We start from the raw sequence: 17,419 nt of genomic DNA on the forward strand, positions 1-17,419 counted from the left end.
ATTGAGAATGGGAGTGAATCATCCGTTTCAGGTATGCCTGGCTTGTATCTTTAATGCCTATTGCTTTCCTTTCTCGGTCTAGATGGTCATTCCCCAACGTTCCGACTCCTCCCTCTACAACTTTGCTTCATCGCCTCCCTGCTGTGGTTTTTCCCCCCCTCAAGCCACATTCCCAAAGCAAACAAATTAGCCTCAGCTGTAAATCCCCGCCTGGATGCTTCATGGGTGGTGGCCTCGAACTGAAAAGCTGATGTTTTCTTCTTTTTGACAGACGCTCTTTGCGGTGCACATGACATGTGAAAGTTGCGTCAAGGATGTTTCAGACGCGGTGCAGAAGCTGGGTGGTATCACCAAAGTAGACGCAAACCTCAAAGATCAATTGGTCTCAATCGAAGGCACAGGTCCGTTCCTCTCCATTGGGGGCATCCCAAACCGAACCAACCCCTGGGCTTTGCTAGCCTCTTTAGCCACTTAGTCAAGCTCAGGTTTACTAAACGGGCCACGCAATCAAATCAGCCGCTCCCTCAGCCATAGTCGACGCTATCCAGGCTACTGGCAGAGACGCCATCCTGCGCGGATCTGGTTCGTCGGATAGTAAGTCGTTAGCAGATTCTGTGTTACTCTCTGACTTGCCTTACAAGGTAGCCTTTTTTTTTGATACGCCAATCTCGAGTGAGAGAGGAGAGCTGCCCGCACGACCTGTCTGTTCAGCATCACTGTAGCACGTGCCGTCCCGCTTACTTTTCATGTGTGTGTCATCTCAAGGCGCTGCTGTCAGCATCCTCGAGACTTATCAACATCTGAGTGTTGTTGAGACGCCTGAGGAGAGAGCCAAGCGCGAGAGGCAAGTCAGAGGCTTGGCCAGAATGGTCCAGGTCTCTCCCGAGGTGACGCTGGTGGACTTGACGGTGCGAGGTGTCTCGCCCGGGTCATACCAAGTTACGATCCGTGAGTACGGGAACCTGACGGAAGGCGTCGAATCGGCTGGTCCGGTCTGGGCCGGGTCCGATCGTCCCGCCACAAACCCTAGCGCCAACGGTGCCGCCCAGGCCAGGGGATTTTTGGGGACCGTTCAGGTGGGAAAGGAGGGCCACGGAAGTGTCTTTATGGAAGCCTCGTTCCAGGTCTGGGAGGTTATAGGCCACGCCATGATTGTATCTCCGTTAGACGAGGCCGCGAGTGGCGGAAAGGTCCTCAAGAATGACGCGGACACGGTTGCAGGTATCATTGCCAGGAGTGCCGGCGTGTGGGGAAATGACAAGACGGTATGTGCGTGCTCGGGGAAAACATTATGGGAGGAACGCAAGGACGAGATTCAAAAGGGCATGTTTTAGCGCGAAGATCCAGAAGACACACCCAGCATTTCTGGGTTGTGACCTAGAACGAGCCTGGTGCCTGATTCAAACAACAGCTCGTGGCATGTACAGCATCGAGACCGTGTACGAAGATTGCTTAGGCGCTTGACCTCTTTCACGATTGTGCAACATCAAAAAACCCAGACCTACGGAAACTCTTAACTGAGATTACACAATGCAGACATCTAGACCATCCGAGCTTGATCGACCTTGGCTTTTGTTCAGATTCAAACACTTAATAGACAAGAAGACCTCTGGGCGTTCGTTTCTTCTCCCGATACAAGGATACAGCTGCAGGGCCCTGATACATGGTTTTGTTCAACCTCAACTCTTCACTGGGTCCTGCGAGGCTGTCGTTAGTTAATGCTGTCGTCGGTTTTTGGTCTGGTCTTTTTCTTTTTTTCCGTAGCCAAGACTTTCTTAGTCGAACATCTAAGGCAGATCTCTGCTAATCAGGTTACCTACTTGGTCCAGCATCAACCCCAAAGGAAACATCCGGGAAAGAAAAGGGGTTATATGCCTTCTCTCTAAACCCCCCACCAGCTGCAGACCGGAAGGCGAGCGGCAGTGACAGATGCATGTGAACCAGGGCACTTGAGACGAAATACATATCCACTTTTTGCCCTTATAGAGGGACTCAGCCACGGATAAAGCCAAGGTACATTCGACGCAAGGGAGGAGGAAGAAAAAGGAACATTCTACAGGAAGCGACGCAGAGACACTTGTTGCAGGGGATTCAGAGTCAAGTTGATTGAGGGTTGTCGAAATGGGTGATGGGAAGTTGGGTGCATCGTGTTTGTGTTCGAACCGAAATTACTACTTCGTACAACATGGCCTCACATGTGGGCAGATATGGATTATTGCCCAGACTCGCCTCTTTGTCGTCTCCCTTCAGCCTGCAAGATAGAAACCAAAAAAAAAAGGCTGTGATTTCTTTAATGACGGCTGCCAAGAAAAAGAACATAAACGGAGCATACCCGCTACTACGGTGCAACAAACACGAAAGAAAAAGCAGCATTGTCGATCAGGCACAATTTTCCGGCTTTTCGGCAACAAGACCAGAATATCTAGCGGATACTTTGATGCTGAATGGGTTGAAGCAACCAAGATACCAGACTATCGGGCGGGAGAACTATTACGCACTACGAAAGTTAGACTGCATATCCACTTTTGTCTCCGGCCGCTAATTATGGATTAGGTACTTTGTAGTTTTTTTTTTCTTTTTTTTTTCTTTTTTTTTTCTTTTTTTTTTCTTTTTTCCATTGGGACGAAGGAAGAAGAAACGAGCGAAAAGGAGGGGGGGGTTTGGGTTTGGGAGACCTGCCAGGCCTCAAACAGGAAGCCTGCCAAGCGAGTTTCGGATTTGACCCGCCCCTTTGTAGCCCACCTGTCGTGACACAATATCATCCCATGGTTATCATTATTGAGTGTTCCATGGCTTATTCTTCTGCAGGACGGGAAAAAAAAGCCAAGATATTCTTCAAGGGGGGTTTGGACTAATATTTACATACAGTAGTCGTCGGTGTACATTTTAAAAAGTAACTAGACTAGACGACGATGGCTCGTGGGGACCAGGGGTAGTAGGCTAAGGTAGCATTACTAGGTAGGTAAGGTACGTACATATGTAGTTCTTGGTACTGTATATTCTATAGGCCGAGCTTTTGCGTAAGGGGGCTAGTGTAATCAATCAAAGAAAGTGATCATCAGTTAGTCAGGACTTTTGTTTGCGATCCGATCACCGATTCCACATTTGATTTTTCTTTTGTCTAATCATCTATAATCTGACAATCTGGCATGGGGTTGACTACCTGGGTAGTGGATTTTGACTGGGTCCGAAATACGTGGTACGTACAGTAAGTAGTATAGTAGTACGTATGCTTTTGAGATATGTTTCTTGGGGTTCGCTTCTACGTACATATCGACATCGGGCTTCAGTCCTGTTTTTTTTTTCTTTTTCACCCAATCGTAAATTGGTCTGATGAGGACCACCTGTGATGACCCATGTGACTGGCCACAAAAAATCCTCTTGTAAGCGCCCAGATGGAGATATAGTATATCGGTATTTTTTTTCCCCAATGCATGCTGAAATGACTAGCTTCGAACGGATCTTTACTCTGTAATTGGACAAAAGTATATTGTAAGCAACGAGCTGCTTGAGACTAGTTTTTTGAACTTCCAAGGATTCTAAGCGCCTCACACTAAAAAAAGCAACGTGAACCAATATCACACACCCGATCTGGTCGAGCGCATACACACGCAGAATCATACCTTTTTTTTTTTGGAGGAGCCATCACGCAAAAGTCAAAAGTCGGCTTTAAGTCAGCCCACGAATCAACCTACCCGAGCTGCCGCATTCACTCCATCCGTCAGTGCCACAAGTGTGACAGCTATCGTGGACGAAATCTGCGGCCAATCCTCCGCGATCCTGCTGTTAGTTTGCTCAATCTACTCGCTTCCATTTTTATGTTCTCTGGATCTGCTGGTGGGAGGGACAGGGAGGATTGGACGTTTTCTTTCATCCCTCGATAGGATGTGAATTCCGGCCGTAAAACCTCGGCTGTTCTTATTCTGGGCAACGAGCGACGACAAGATCTACAGGTGCAGCCGTTGAAACGACTTGACAGACTAATGAACTCGTACGTGTCCGATCAGCGGCTGCGACGTAAAACTCAACAAAAGGTGGACAAGACTGAGGGATCGATGGGACTTGTAACAAAGGGGATGGGAATGTTGACGAGGTCTTGATGGGATTCTCAATCAAGGGGAGTTCGGCTATGGCACTTTACTGCTTGGCCAAAGCTTGGCGGGGGTATCCTCTGTAATGGCTAGTGGGGGGTTTTTTTTTTTTTTTTGCTGCATGGTATGGAGGGGTGGAGGAAAATACTACGTACCACGTCAGAGGACGCGAACAGGAGGAGACAAAAAGAATGAAAAAGAAATCATGTATTTTGATACGCCAGTCTAGAGGAAGGACCATCCATAGAGATACTCTGTATCGGCGGAACCTACAACAGGCGTACCGACATCTGGGGAGCAATCTTCATGGCCTCCATGTATTACTACTTTAATTATCGGTACCTTGGTACTGTAGTATACTGTAATGTAGTCTGTAGCAACCAAGGAACCAAAAACCAGTTGGCCCAAGTGCCGTGGCTGCAGCCAATAAGCCGGTTGGTCAACAAGCATCCTGGAACACATGATGCTTGGGAAGACAAGGGCCTGATTCGGGAAAAAGAACCCTTGCGACAACCTGTCTACAGTATGCTGCATTGGCATTGATGTTTTCTGGAACCTGTTCTGTTTGTGGCCCTTTTCTGTTAAATGGCTGCCGTTGATGTGTTTGCGCCGCAAAACCTCATACAATGACAGTTGGGAGAGGGAGTCAGGGAGCACACAGTATAGACCAACATTAGGAAACAGGAAGCGGGGCACAGACAATAGACTGGAGATGAAGAACAAACCACCCCATTCGATCAGGCACGAGACTAAAGACATGAAAAAGAAAGGGACGAGAAAAAAAAAAAAAGAAGGCTTCAACGTTAAAGTAGCTCTAATGAACAACGGCATGCCGAACCGATATTTAAAGTGGACTCTTCTTCTTGGTCTTTACAGCCAAGACATTGAAGGGGTAAAAGAAGTAAAAAGAAAATGTCAATACCGGTACAATAAAAATACACCCCCTTATCTCGGGCTCGAAATTAAGGTAAATCAATACGGCAAGGTACTGGACTTACCAAGCCAAGAGACGCACGGGAAGCATGCGAACGGATTCCAAAGTGCATCAGTACAGTACTGTACATACACGCATGGCCGCATAAGACAGGCCCTCTAACCGCCTGCCAGGCACCGAGAGATTGGTGGGTGCTGTGATGTTGCAGGGGTAGGTGCTTACCGAGTACAGTTAGTATGGTACGGAGTACACAATACGATGCACATACCGTAAGTAAGGTTAAGTGGTTAGGTAGGTATCTAGGTAGGTACCTGGCTATTACTGGTAATGTGCGTAATCCGTTGAGATCACTCACTCACTCACTCACTCACCTCTTCCTTCGGTGGTTCACCAAATCTGAAGCTGAGTTTTGAAATCCATGGCATATCCGGAGAGTTGAGTGATAATTAGGGGGCAGACGGAAGCTGTCGACGAATGGGGAAATCAGCGCCAGTACGATGCTTGGCTTGGCTTGGCTTATATTCGGAGCTGGCACACGTGTCTGGCATCCCTGACAGTGGCTGGCCCTTGATTTGATGTGCCGCGAGTGAACATCCGTCCACACCCCGACCGCACAACCTCTCTGTACCACTTTATTGTCATAGTAGTAACCTTGAGTTGCAGAAAAAATGGGGTTCAGAACATTCGATTCTATCAATCGAGTCTGGCTGGGTGGTTCGATTTAACGTCGGGGGTTCTTGCTGCCGTTAATCGAACCTAATCTATACATACGGTAACCTCTACGTAATTATAGTATGATGAAATCTGATTATTTGCATTCCCAGTGGTTGTTACACCATTCCCTGCGGATTGAAAAAAAAAAAGCAAAAAGAAAAAACTTCAAGAGAGGAAAATTGAAATGGGAGTTTTTTTTTTTTTTTTTTTTTTTTTTTTTCTCAATCCCCCCTCCCCTTGCTTCATTGCCATCTGTACACCACGGCGTAGCGAGCCCCTGGCTCAGCGCCACGAAAAGGTCTGGAAACAAAGCCGCTCTGCCCTGCGACATGCTCCAACCTGTAGTACCCAGTATTAGACGGCTCCCGTCCCTGACTCCAGACCCTTGACCCTTGACCCTTGTACCTAGCCTCACTTTCACAAGGGACAAGCAGCAAAAAACGAATGCCTGAATATCCGTGACAAGCGGAAGACGTTGCACAGAGCTTCTTCACCCCAAGCAGTCCACGCAGCCAAGGCGCCTAGGGGCACAGGGCTTTTCTCCCGTCTTTTATCGACAGGTTCCAACCCAAGTACAGTACTTCATACTACTGCATTAGTGACAGTAACGATGCTAGTGTGCCTGGGCAGGTTGGGACTGTGCTTCTTGGGTACTTACACTAACATCCCGTCTTCCCAAGGTCAGCCCGTCTATGACTGTCGGCGGTGGATCGGCCCACTGTTAACCCATTGATTGCCTTGTAGCGTGAAGCCTACCTAGACAATACTTGCAGACTTGTGGCCAACGACAGTACATGTACAGTAGCCTTTTGGTCCCCCGTTCGGCAAGATCGAGGTCACAATAGGGGCTAAAACAGGCACAAGTGGTTTTCTGTCGAGCGATCGCGCACTGTATGATTGAAAGCTATCCATCCTCTCTGTCTGATCGTCAAGTGTTTGTCTGTGGCATCATTCCCTCGTCTCCCCGTAACTTACTTTTTCTTTTTTTATTTTCTCTTACTTCTTTTTTTGTGTTTACCTTCATTCTTTATCCCCTGGACCCGTCGTCTACTACGTTGGTAGAACTTTCCTCTTTACGGCACATTCGTTGTATTTTCAACCTGACTCCCCGCGGTATAGCGTAATTGCGCGTCCCATCATCTTGTCCACTTAATCCAATACGACGGCACCCCCGATCGCGAGTTTTCTTTACATTGACGTCCGATCTGTAGAGGTCCAATACAATACGAGGACGCTACATCCAGCTCCAACATTACATACATTGCCTCGATACCGGCCTAATCTTGTCTTAATTGCACAACCCAGCAAGCAAGCACACGGTCAAACGGCCCTCAATTCGCTGCACAACCTAGAGAGGAAACATACCTAATCACAAATCTCCAATCGAAGAGGTCTGGCACCTGATCTTTGAAGTAGCTACCTTGTCCACTCCAAAACCTTCGTCCAGCGAGCAACGAGAAGGCACTTTTGTCACATCAAAGCCAACTGAACCTAACTTGAGCACAACTCTGTGTCTTGTGCGCACATCCGCCGACAACCTTAAGCCTTTTTATTTCTATTTTCTACGCCGAAACAGTTTTCTTATTAATTATATTCCCTTGCTTGTTTTATTCCTTGATACCTTACTTGGTTTATTTCCTTTATCCCTACCCACCACATTAATCGGTCCGTGTGTGCTGCTAGCCGGTACCACACGACAAACAGCCAAGGTCTGCACGTCGCTCGCCTTCGAGGCGTCTGGGTCCGAGTTTCTACTCTATTGCCCAACCAGCGTCGACGTTAGCCCGACAAGACTACCGCCTGGGCCGTGACGAGTCCAGCTTATAGGCGCCAAGGCTATACTAAAATTTTTGAGCCACCACTGAAAAAGAGGGCCATCCACTTTACGGGTTTGGCGGGGAACAAGACTTACGAATTGAGTGGCAGACGGTACAAGGGGAGAGCAGGGTGCCAGAGAAAAGAAAAAAAAGCGGGGGACCCAGGTCCTGCCGTCTCGGAACTGAGCGCAGCCACATCAACTGCGACCGATCTTATTAACCCAAATCCCCCCCGCCCTGTGGTTCCACCATCGACCCTATCAAAACCCAACTGAACCGCTCGCTGCCCCCCCCAAACTCGACCTGCAACGAGCTAGGTGCGACTTCTTCGCACATATACGCAGCAATTTCTCTGGACCACACCAGTCTGGACAGAAACAATCTTTAACCCAAAAGAAGAGAGTTAATTGATTTCGGCATGTCGCTCAAACAGGTACGTTTATCATTAATAATTTTATGGATTTCACTCTCTGTTCTTTACATTTCTCTCTTTACGCTCTGTTATATTTCCTTGTCGGCGCCGCTGCAACGCCTACAAACCTGCCATTAACTGACACAACCACCCCAACTGCAGGAGATAGAAACGTGGGTAACGGCCTTGGGCCGGTACGACAACAATGAGTTCGAGGATGCTCTTGGGGAATTTGACAAGATCTCAGATACCTCGAAGATTCTTTTCAACATGGGTGTGATCCACGCCACGCTTGGCGAGCATGAGAAAGCCGTATGTACCACCTCGGAGGTGCTTTACTGCAAACCAGGGAACAGTCCTTCGCTGGATACGTTACTAACAGAAGCAAACGTTTCTCTTCGCAGGTCGAATGCTATCAACGGGCCATTAAACTTGATCAGTACCTTGCTGTTGCCTACTTTCAACAGGGTGTCTCAAATTTCTTGCTGGGTGACTTCGAGGAGGCTCTCGCCAACTTCAACGACACCCTGCTGTACCTCCGAGGCAACACAATGATCGACTACGCTCAGCTTGGTCTCATGTTCAAGCTCTACTCCTGCGAGGTTCTCTTCAACCGTGGTCTCTGCTATATCTACTTGCAGCAGAAGGATGCTGGTTTACAGGATTTGAACTACGCAGTGAAGGAGAAGGTTGTTGAGGATCACAACGTCATTGACGACGCAATTCGGGAAGAGGCCGAGGTGAGTTTCAATATTGGATCAGGTCTTGTCTGGAAATGAACCGAGATTGCTGACACAATAATCACAGGGCTACACCGTCTTCTCAATTCCAGTCGGAGTTGTTTATAGGCCCAACGATGCGAAAGTTAGAAACTTGAAAACGAAGGATTACCTCGGAAAGGCACGATTGGTGGCTGCGTCGGACAGGTCCAACGCCTTCACCGGATTCGCCGGTTCCGAGATCAAGAACTCTGGCAAGGCCGATGTCAAGGACGATAGGCCCAGTGATAACATTTCCTTTGCTGCCACGAACCTCGTCAAGCCTGGGTTGCAGAGCAGAGCTCGGCAACAGTCGGAGCCACCCAACAGCAGGAACGTGTTTCCTCCCACGCCGCCGCCCGAGAATGACAAGCAGAGTATGAGTCGTGCGGCTTCTGTCCGCAATGGACCAAAACCAATGCCAGCCAAATTGAACATCGACAGGGCAAGACCCAATGACCGCTACGAACGTACCACATCTCCCCAGGAGCAACGCTCGAGGGCTCCCAGCCGAGCTCCTTCTAACGCACCGTCGCGAGGCTACTCGCAGCGCGAGCCGCCGCGGAGAAGGCCACGATCCCAAGAGGAGGATGAAGGGTATTTGGATGATGTCTACGACAACTACGGAGCTGGTGGCGGCGGTGGCAGCATCAGGGGCAGCCGGTCACAACGCAGGGCACCGCAACAGAGGTATATCGAGGAGGAGGACGAAGGTAGCGACTTTGACGATGGATCTTTCGATGAGGGCGACTTTGAGATGGTATCCAACCGCCGTCCCGGAACAAACTCTATGTCGAGCTCGTCACGAGGTCAGTCAAGGAGACCAGACATTCGCAACATCAAGGTCAAGGTGCACTACACGGCTACAGACGACACGAGGATGATTTTGATCGGAATGGCCTGCGAGTACTCGGATTTCGTCGAAAAGATCCGCAACAAGTTCAAGATTGCATCCCGACGCAGTGTTAGGATTAAGGTTCGCGACGACGAAGACGGCGGAACAATGATTACCATGGGTGATCAGGATGACCTGGACATGGCCATCATGGCATCAAAGTCCATGGCCCGGAGGGAAAGGTCAGACAATGGAAAGATGGAGGTAAGCGTTCAACCACCGTCCCAAGACTCGATGAAGTCTGTGAACCATCAGCTCCGAATATGCACTAACCACTCATCATTATCTATAGGTTTGGATTCAGGATGCATGATAAAGCGAGCGATGGTTTTGACTTCCTAACTGCAACGCATCTCATATACCCCAGCACCCGAGTGCGTTTCTTGTCTATACGAAGTAATGATGGCTTCTACCTGGCCATTCGTCACCATGAGTTGTCAGCCAACTGACTTTCTGACGTCTTGGGCGCACGAGGCAACCATCTCTACATAACATGGTGTTTGGCCGGGTGAGCCGATCTTTTTATTTTATTTTTTCTTCTCGAACATGATCGGGCCGTTGTTTGCGCCCGTCATGAATTAGCATTAAACATACTTTTTAGAGGGCGGGTTTTTTTTTTAGTTTCTACCCAGGCAGGCGAACTTTGGATTTTGGCTGGTTCATTTCCTTAATCTTCTAACTGCATGTTTCCTTTTTGCTCGTTCGTATATCAACAAAGCAAGTCTGTCCTAAAGAATTTCTGTCACGTTTCACTTTTCTTATCCTATTTTGATTTTGATCAAATCTAGGTTATTACGGGCTACGAAATGAGTGTTGTTCCCGGCCCCGATATCAGTCTTTTTTTTTTCTTTTCTATTTCTTGCGTCAAAGCATGGGAGTCCGAACCTGGCCCTGGATATAGTTAGTCTAGAATCACTGCTTCACAGCAGGCAGAATACACGGGCATCACCGTTCAATATGATCTACCGAAACAACATCTATCCTGACGTGCACATGCCAAACAAACCAAGGGGGAGGGGAAAACATCAAGACAATCTCAAGATACATGGGATATTCTTTCGACTTTTGAACTTTACGCATACAACGGCAGGTCATTGAGGATTGGCTAGCTATTGACCTTGAACGGATGGCCAAATGTTGAATCAGCTTGCAACAAGTAAATGAGTGTCAAAACCTGATTGGGATATTCGGCTGTGACCGCCGGGCGTACGTCATATTATGCCTAGTCAGTGTTTCATAACCAGGAGTGTGGTCGAGCATGTTGAACGGGGGGAAGAAGGGACAAGAAAACCTTGCTGATATTCTGGCCCCTATGCGTGAGAATGGACCAAAGATGGTGAGAACAGGAGAAGTGAGGGAATCGAAGGGCGGAGGGTTTAAAAAGAAGAGAGAGAGAGAGAGAAAAAAAAAAACATGAAACGATTTCATTCAAAGTTCGGTAATGTCTGATGGATGAAGGCGGGGGAGAAAGGGGGGAAAGGAAAAGTATGGAGTAGGTAGTGCACGTGCAGAAAGGAAGGACTTCGCTCGAATCAAAAGAGTAAAGAGGAGACGAGGTTCATGCATCTGTCAGATACATGTTTTGTGTCTTGGCCTGATCTTCAGTCAAAAAAGGTTCAGAAAAGTTAAGGAGAAATGAAAAAGATTCAACAGACAACGGATGAAAATTGAAGAATAGTAATAAAAATAAAAATAAATGATTATAAGGGGGGGAAAAAAAAAAGAAGAAAAAAAGGACAGTTCCCTGATTTTATACCCTCCGCACTAAACTGTCAAGATCCTTTCCCCCCGTTCTCCTATCCTCCTCCCGTCCCCGCTCTTTTTTTCTTTTTCTTTTTCTTCTTCTCAAATCTGCAACCTCCTGATCTCTGACAGCGTCCAATACTTTCTCATATTCTCGGCCTTGAGCGTCTCAACTTCGGCGTCGAGGTGAAGCCACAAGACGTCGTTCCAGTCGTCCATCTTGGTCTTGAGCGTGGCCATGTCAAAGTCGAGCTGACCGCGGCGGCATTCCGTGAGGTAGTCCTCGAACCGGTCCATGCCCTCGTGGATCAGCCGGTGCTGGCGGATGAGCTCCGACTGCTTGCGGTTGGGCTTGCTACCACCCTTTTTGCCGTCCTGGTTGCGGAACTCGTCCATCCGGACGGCGAGCTGTGGGTACAGAAGCTCCTCTTCGATGTTGTGGTGCATGGTCAGCTGCCGCACAAAGGTAAGCCCCGTGTCGATGAACTGCCTCAGCGACATGTTGGCCGGGCGGCGGTTGTTGCCGGCGGCTGTGTACATCATGTTCCATGTTTGTTTAAAGTGATTGTGCTATTTTTATTTTTATGGTTAGAACAATATATGCACTGCAATACGCCGATGTCACAGNGGGGGGGGGGCGGTTTACATGTGGCTTTGCTGTCATTGTTTTCTTTTCCTCCCATGGTATACACTCACAAAGTATGTCATCATTTCCGCGAGGCGGTTGTACTCCCTGTACTCGGCTGCAGATAACGGAGGCAGCTTGGGTTCCGGTTCGGGGGCGCTCGGCGCTGCCGCCGTCTTGTCACCCACCGTCGTGCTGCATGATGCCTCGGCCCCTGAAGCACCCGTCTGTGACGCCTTGGGGGCAGCAGCAGCAGCTCCCGGCACTGGCTGTGAAGACATGCTATGGATGCTGGCAGTGAACCGAAAGGACTTGGAGACTGGGCTTTGATCAGTCCCACAGCGTACGGCCTTATTCCTCCTCGCTGACTCTTGATGACGATCTTTAAATTGTCGGCACGGATCCGATGTGGTCGTCTGCAGTGACAACAGCCGCCTTCCCGGTATAGAGCGGGTCCGGGTCCGGATAGGGCGGATAAATAGGAACCCTGCAGGAAATTGCAAGAATCGTCGACTCATGCCCAGCCTTGCAAATGGTGTTGGCGAGTAAAGAAGAGAACTAATAGAAAAAAAAAAAAAGAAAAATAGCAAGCTGACCACAAAGCTTAATATACAACCGCCTGCCGAGAATCTACTCTGTACAAAGTCTGATACCAGTCCATATGCAATTGTTTTTTTTTTTTTTTTTGCAAAATTCGCTTGTCCAAAACTATTCGTGAAATCGTCAGCCAAAAGGTCAGCCAAGAGATATGTCAAGTATTAGCAATCAACAACTCGCTGAAAAGGGCCCTTGGTTTGGCGCCAGTTGCACCTCACTGGACCCGCCCTGCCGCGCGCTCGTCAGGATTCGGTTTAGCGTCAGCTAAACGACGAAATGGAAAAGATTTTTTTTTTTTTTTTTTTTTTTTTTTTCCCTCTCGGGATTTTCCACGCATGTCCGAATCAAACTGGGCAACTGCCTGTTCACTTTCTAAATTTGTACAGACACACTATAACCGTAGAAATCGCATGATAACCGGAAGTAGTCGCGTTGAATAACAAAGGTTGGCATGTATCCAATCCAATCTACTTGAACTTTGTCCTTGCCATGGAATCCTTCTAATAATTACTGTAAAATCTGGTCATGATTCAGAACGATATGTCGAGTGCATTGAGAGGTGATGTTAAATATATCATGGTACTATTTTAATTCATACGCATCTAGGTTATTCTTCAAGTAGTGTATCTGTATGTGACACTCAGAACAAAGCTATCTTTAATAAAAATGCAGGAACCCTCTTCATTTTCGGAAGGGATGGCCCTTACATGCACCGACACTCTCTTATCCGCATCGTCATCTACTAAAAAACTAACAACCTGTTGTTTTTTATTGAATACTTTTTTTTCTGATTAAAAAAAGTTGTCCCTACAGCTTCGACACTGTGAATTTTAAACTCACTCTCCTTTCAGCCGCGATTCTTGTGCTCAAAATTACTGCCAAGCCTATGGACGACGAGCCCGCTATGGCGCTGTATGAGGCTGTCCTTACCCACACAAATGTTCCGGGTGAACTTGGGAAAGTTGATTGTTCCGAAAGAGAAATGTTTTGTTTCATTTCTTACCTAAAGGCAGGGTTTTCAGGGACGGTAAAATTTGCAGTCCAGAATGGACAGCTCGTGCATATTGACCCAAAAATCATCGAGGACCCCTTCCGCCTAACTCTTTATCGGACTAAGATAAGGAATTGGGGGAGTTTTTCACGTCTGAGCAGCGATGAGAGTAGGCATATGCATCCTGGGGTGCTCCAGCGACAACATAGCCTACAGAGCATTATTAATACGCGACGTTAAAATAATACAATGCCATTATTCCTATCAAATTTTCTGCCCATTATTACCAAAATTTGACTTGATTATTTGCTGCTTTGTTCGACATATTATTTCTGACTGTTAGAATTGGCGAAAATTGTAGTATGGGCCGGATTTTCACTTTTTAGCGGGGCTGACCGCAAAGTGCCTGTGACCAAGGAGGCCAATGCTGAGCGATTCTGCCCTATCCCAAGCTGGAAAGTTCTATATGACCAACCGCCAACTCTGGAAACCTACTGGACGTTCCTGCCCGGGGAACTGGAACCCGCAGATCATTCATTTGAGGCGACGTGAAGAGACGCCCAGGACGCTGCCTGGTGGTCACCTCAGCTGTGAAACTGCCCGGTCTAAACTTTTGAGCTCACGGCTTATTCTACAGTAGTTCTAGTCTAGGTACTTTTGACGTCAGTCCAACTCGACAGTTTCTACGGTCGCCACCTGCGCACCACTGTAACTTGACTGTTTGCAGTCACGGGGGTTAGCGACGATGTCCATTTTGAATTTCACATTGAGCGAGGATGGCGTCGTTGCTCTTCAGAACGCCTTGACCTGTCTCTTGAGGTTCTGTGACGACGTCTCACTCGATGCAACCAAGGATAAGTTTATCCTGACGGGGCTGAACGCGACAAAGTCGGCCCACATATCCTTCATCTTCAACCTGAACCGCTTCTTTTCGCGATATTCATTCGAGGGCAGCGCTCAGTACAGGGACCGCTTCTACTGCATCCTGTACATTAGGGCAAGTTCAAAATGCTCCTTGAATTCTGCGCCAGGGCTCCATATGATTTCTACTCGCCGTCGATTGCATGGCCAAGTGACTGATATCTTGCGACGCGTCTACCTAGGCCTTGCTCTCGGTGTTTCGAGTCCGTGTTGGTGGTGATCCAGGCCGAGACAGGGAAAGGGAAACAACCATTGAGAGATGCGATGTTGCCATCAATGACGGACCAGGCACCAAGAGCCGGTTTGTTGCCCAGATCATATGCAGAAATGGTTAGTGGCTGCTGAACCACGCAAAGCCATGATGCAAGATTTCTTTCTCACGTTCGAGTCTCGTAGGAATTACGGCAACACACAGTTTACCATTTGAGGCCAAGGCTCCTACGAGGGTCAAGTTTGACCCTGCTGAAGCTGTCAACCACTGGACCATCGCGTCACGCACATTACGTCAACTAATGGACCACTTTGGTCCCGGTATCGACTTGCTTGACATCCATACAGAGGGTGAAGGAGTTGTCAACTTTGCATGCTACACTGAAAAGGACTTCAAACTTTCAAACGATGCTAGTAGGTACTGTCCTGACCGCCACTCCCGAAAATCCCGACACCGAGTCTGACATGTCTCACGCACACACGAAGCTATTCTGAAAAAGCCGTTGCACACATCTATCGCGGTCGAGATGGATGAGTTTGACGATATCGAGGTTGAGGACAAGCTACACACTATCATCCCAGTAAAGGACTTTCGGGCTATTCTACAACACGCCACGACCACAGCGGGAGATCTTTCCGCTAGATATTCTAACCCAGGCCGTCCCATGAAGCTCTATTATAGCACCGATGGCATCCTCTGCGAATTTATTCTCATGACGGTTGGAGAGAGAAGTCCCGCCGGCCCCAAGACTCGCAAGGGCCGAGTCACGAAAACACCCAAGCCTGCTCTCGACGCGACATCTAGCAGGGCCGCATCAAACTCGAGAGCACCTACACAGCAAGGTCAAGAACCCTCGCAAGCTCGGGAGCCCAGTGTCATTATGCCTCCACCCCCAGCTCGACCATCACAATTTGAGATGCGACCGCCACCGGTACCGCCTCCCATGTCAACAATGCGATCCGAGTCTATGTTTGTCGCCCAAGACGATGATCCAATGTGGGAGCCTGTCAATGGGGAGGACGAAAACGAGGAAGAAAATGGTGCCCTGGGTTGGGACGCTAGCAACGCCCCTGTAAGTAGCCAATGCGGTACGATTCCGAGAAAACGTTGCCGGGACATAGCTAACGTAGTCGTTGCCTGCACAGAACCCGCCTACTCTACGGATTAGCGACCGGCCTAATCTCAGTGCTCCATCCGAGCCTCGCAGAGAGGACTCGTATGACACTGGTCTTCCCTCTGAGATTGAGCCAACCCAGCTGCTCTCGGACGTACGGCGGTTTGGTCTCTTCTCATGAGGATATGATCTAACTCCTGGTTCATATCCATGGAAGTCTTGTCATGGTTAGAGAAGAGGAGGCCTTGAAGATACTGAGCCGCTGTTGTTATCCGAACATGACATATTCTGTCATGCGAATGTTTGGGGGATGCTTTCAGAAACCCGATTTAGCTAGCAGGCTTTCCAATCATAATCCAACTGGTGGCACATCCAGCACCAATAGCTGTAATAGAGGAACCCGGGGGAATATGTTTGGCAGAGGCGATGACAGTCCACCCAGTTTTGCCCTGTGAGTTGTCACCTTGAACTTGAGGACCACAGTTTCCATGCTCGCCCCAACCCCAGGCAGCAACAGTCTCAAGTGCCTCGTCTATGGCGACGACATGTTCACTGCCAACCGCAATCTGCGACATTTTGGGTAGTCCTGACGGCGCCAGTTGTCCATGGTCATTCCTGCCCCAGCTGAGGACGCTTCTGTCGGCCTGCAAGATGTAGATGTTACCCCAGCTAGCTTGCACGTCTCGCCAGCCCGGGACTGAAGTTGGTGCAGAAGATCGCACGCTCCATTTGTCCAGGCCTATCACGGCAATATCTCCACTGCCAGGCTCCCCAACGAGGCAGGAGAATTCCTTCCCGCAAGCAGCCTTGACAACCTTGAAAGGAACGCCCTCGATCTTGCGGGGCTCGGTGACGATGCCCTCGGGCGCGCCCAGCTGCCCCTTTCGTCCATTACCCCAGCCGTAGGCGTCCCCGTTGCTCAACACGGCGACGACGTGGCCCATGCAGGCTGACAGGTCGACGACCTCGTTATCTGGCGGGGGAAAGTCTGCAATCGGCTGGGCGAACGGGATGCGGATGATGAGCGGGCCCTGCCCGAGCTCACCCTTGCTGCCGCACCCGAAGCTGTACACGCGCCTGTTCCTCCGGCCCTGCTCGTCTGGCCCCGTGATGATGGACGCCTCCCAGGTGGCGGCGATCAGGCGGCCCGGGCTTTGGGCTGCCTGCTCGGTGGGGACGTGTATCTTGTGGAAGACGGGCGGTCGTTGTCGGCCTGCCTCGGCTGAATCTGCTGCTGCTGACTTGAGACCGCATGCTCCAGAGGCCGGATCGCCAGAGCTGTAGATCTCGCCGTCTTCTGTCAGGAGCAGAGTGTGGTTCCCGCCGGCTGCGACCTTGACGATTGGCGATGTTGGATGGGCGGAAAGCTCGCCTGCTGCAGACGAGAATAGGGCTGGCTTGGGTACTGAGATGTCTTCTTTGTGACCTATTCCCAGCTGACCTGAGCCGTTTGATCCGAGGGCGAATACAAAATCCATCATGAGAAGTTTGAAGGGGAGTGATGGTGGTATTAGTTTTTTTTTTTTTTTCAATTTTTATTTGTATTTTTTTATTATCCCCTTCAGGCTCACATGATGATATGTTGCCTGCCAGGAG

General features: G+C 49.1%; 5 protein-coding genes across 5 annotated transcripts; 3 read left to right on the forward strand and 2 right to left on the reverse strand.

Annotated features, from left to right (window-relative positions):
* Positions 1-7: 7 nt before the first annotated feature.
* On the forward strand, positions 8-1,544 carry PgNI_09436 (uncharacterized protein; the record flags this gene model as incomplete). The annotated part of the gene is made up of 4 exons (XM_031129420.1): positions 8-31; positions 272-401; positions 517-594; positions 766-1,544. The coding sequence occupies 4 exons, from the start codon at positions 8-10 to the stop codon at positions 1,332-1,334; spliced, it is 801 nt and encodes a 266-aa protein (XP_030977844.1). The 3' UTR covers positions 1,335-1,544.
* A 5,093-nt stretch (positions 1,545-6,637) lies between these two features.
* Positions 6,638-10,608, forward strand: PgNI_09437 (uncharacterized protein). The gene is made up of 5 exons (XM_031129421.1): positions 6,638-7,989; positions 8,131-8,280; positions 8,373-8,708; positions 8,776-9,825; positions 9,914-10,608. The coding sequence occupies exons 1-5, from the start codon at positions 7,975-7,977 to the stop codon at positions 9,932-9,934; spliced, it is 1,572 nt and encodes a 523-aa protein (XP_030977455.1). The 5' UTR covers positions 6,638-7,974; the 3' UTR covers positions 9,935-10,608.
* A 777-nt stretch (positions 10,609-11,385) lies between these two features.
* Positions 11,386-12,547, reverse strand: PgNI_09438 (uncharacterized protein). The gene is made up of 2 exons (XM_031129422.1): positions 12,061-12,547; positions 11,386-11,934 (listed from the first exon to the last, which is right to left on the reverse strand). The coding sequence occupies exons 1-2, from the start codon at positions 12,505-12,507 to the stop codon at positions 11,467-11,469; spliced, it is 915 nt and encodes a 304-aa protein (XP_030978355.1). The 5' UTR covers positions 12,508-12,547; the 3' UTR covers positions 11,386-11,466.
* A 1,775-nt stretch (positions 12,548-14,322) lies between these two features.
* Positions 14,323-16,706, forward strand: PgNI_09439 (uncharacterized protein; the record flags this gene model as incomplete). The annotated part of the gene is made up of 4 exons (XM_031129423.1): positions 14,323-14,564; positions 14,914-15,122; positions 15,195-15,781; positions 15,855-16,706. The coding sequence occupies 4 exons, from the start codon at positions 14,323-14,325 to the stop codon at positions 16,002-16,004; spliced, it is 1,188 nt and encodes a 395-aa protein (XP_030978354.1). The 3' UTR covers positions 16,005-16,706.
* Positions 16,153-17,301, reverse strand: PgNI_09440 (uncharacterized protein; the record flags this gene model as incomplete). Its single annotated transcript, XM_031129424.1, has 1 exon — positions 16,153-17,301. The coding sequence occupies one exon, from the start codon at positions 17,299-17,301 to the stop codon at positions 16,153-16,155; it is 1,149 nt and encodes a 382-aa protein (XP_030978197.1).
* Between the last annotated feature and the right edge of the window lie 118 nt (positions 17,302-17,419).

This window comes from Pyricularia grisea (assembly GCF_004355905.1).
Source record: "Pyricularia grisea strain NI907 chromosome Unknown Pyricularia_grisea_NI907_Scaffold_7, whole genome shotgun sequence".
NCBI lineage: Eukaryota > Fungi > Ascomycota > Sordariomycetes > Magnaporthales > Pyriculariaceae > Pyricularia > Pyricularia grisea.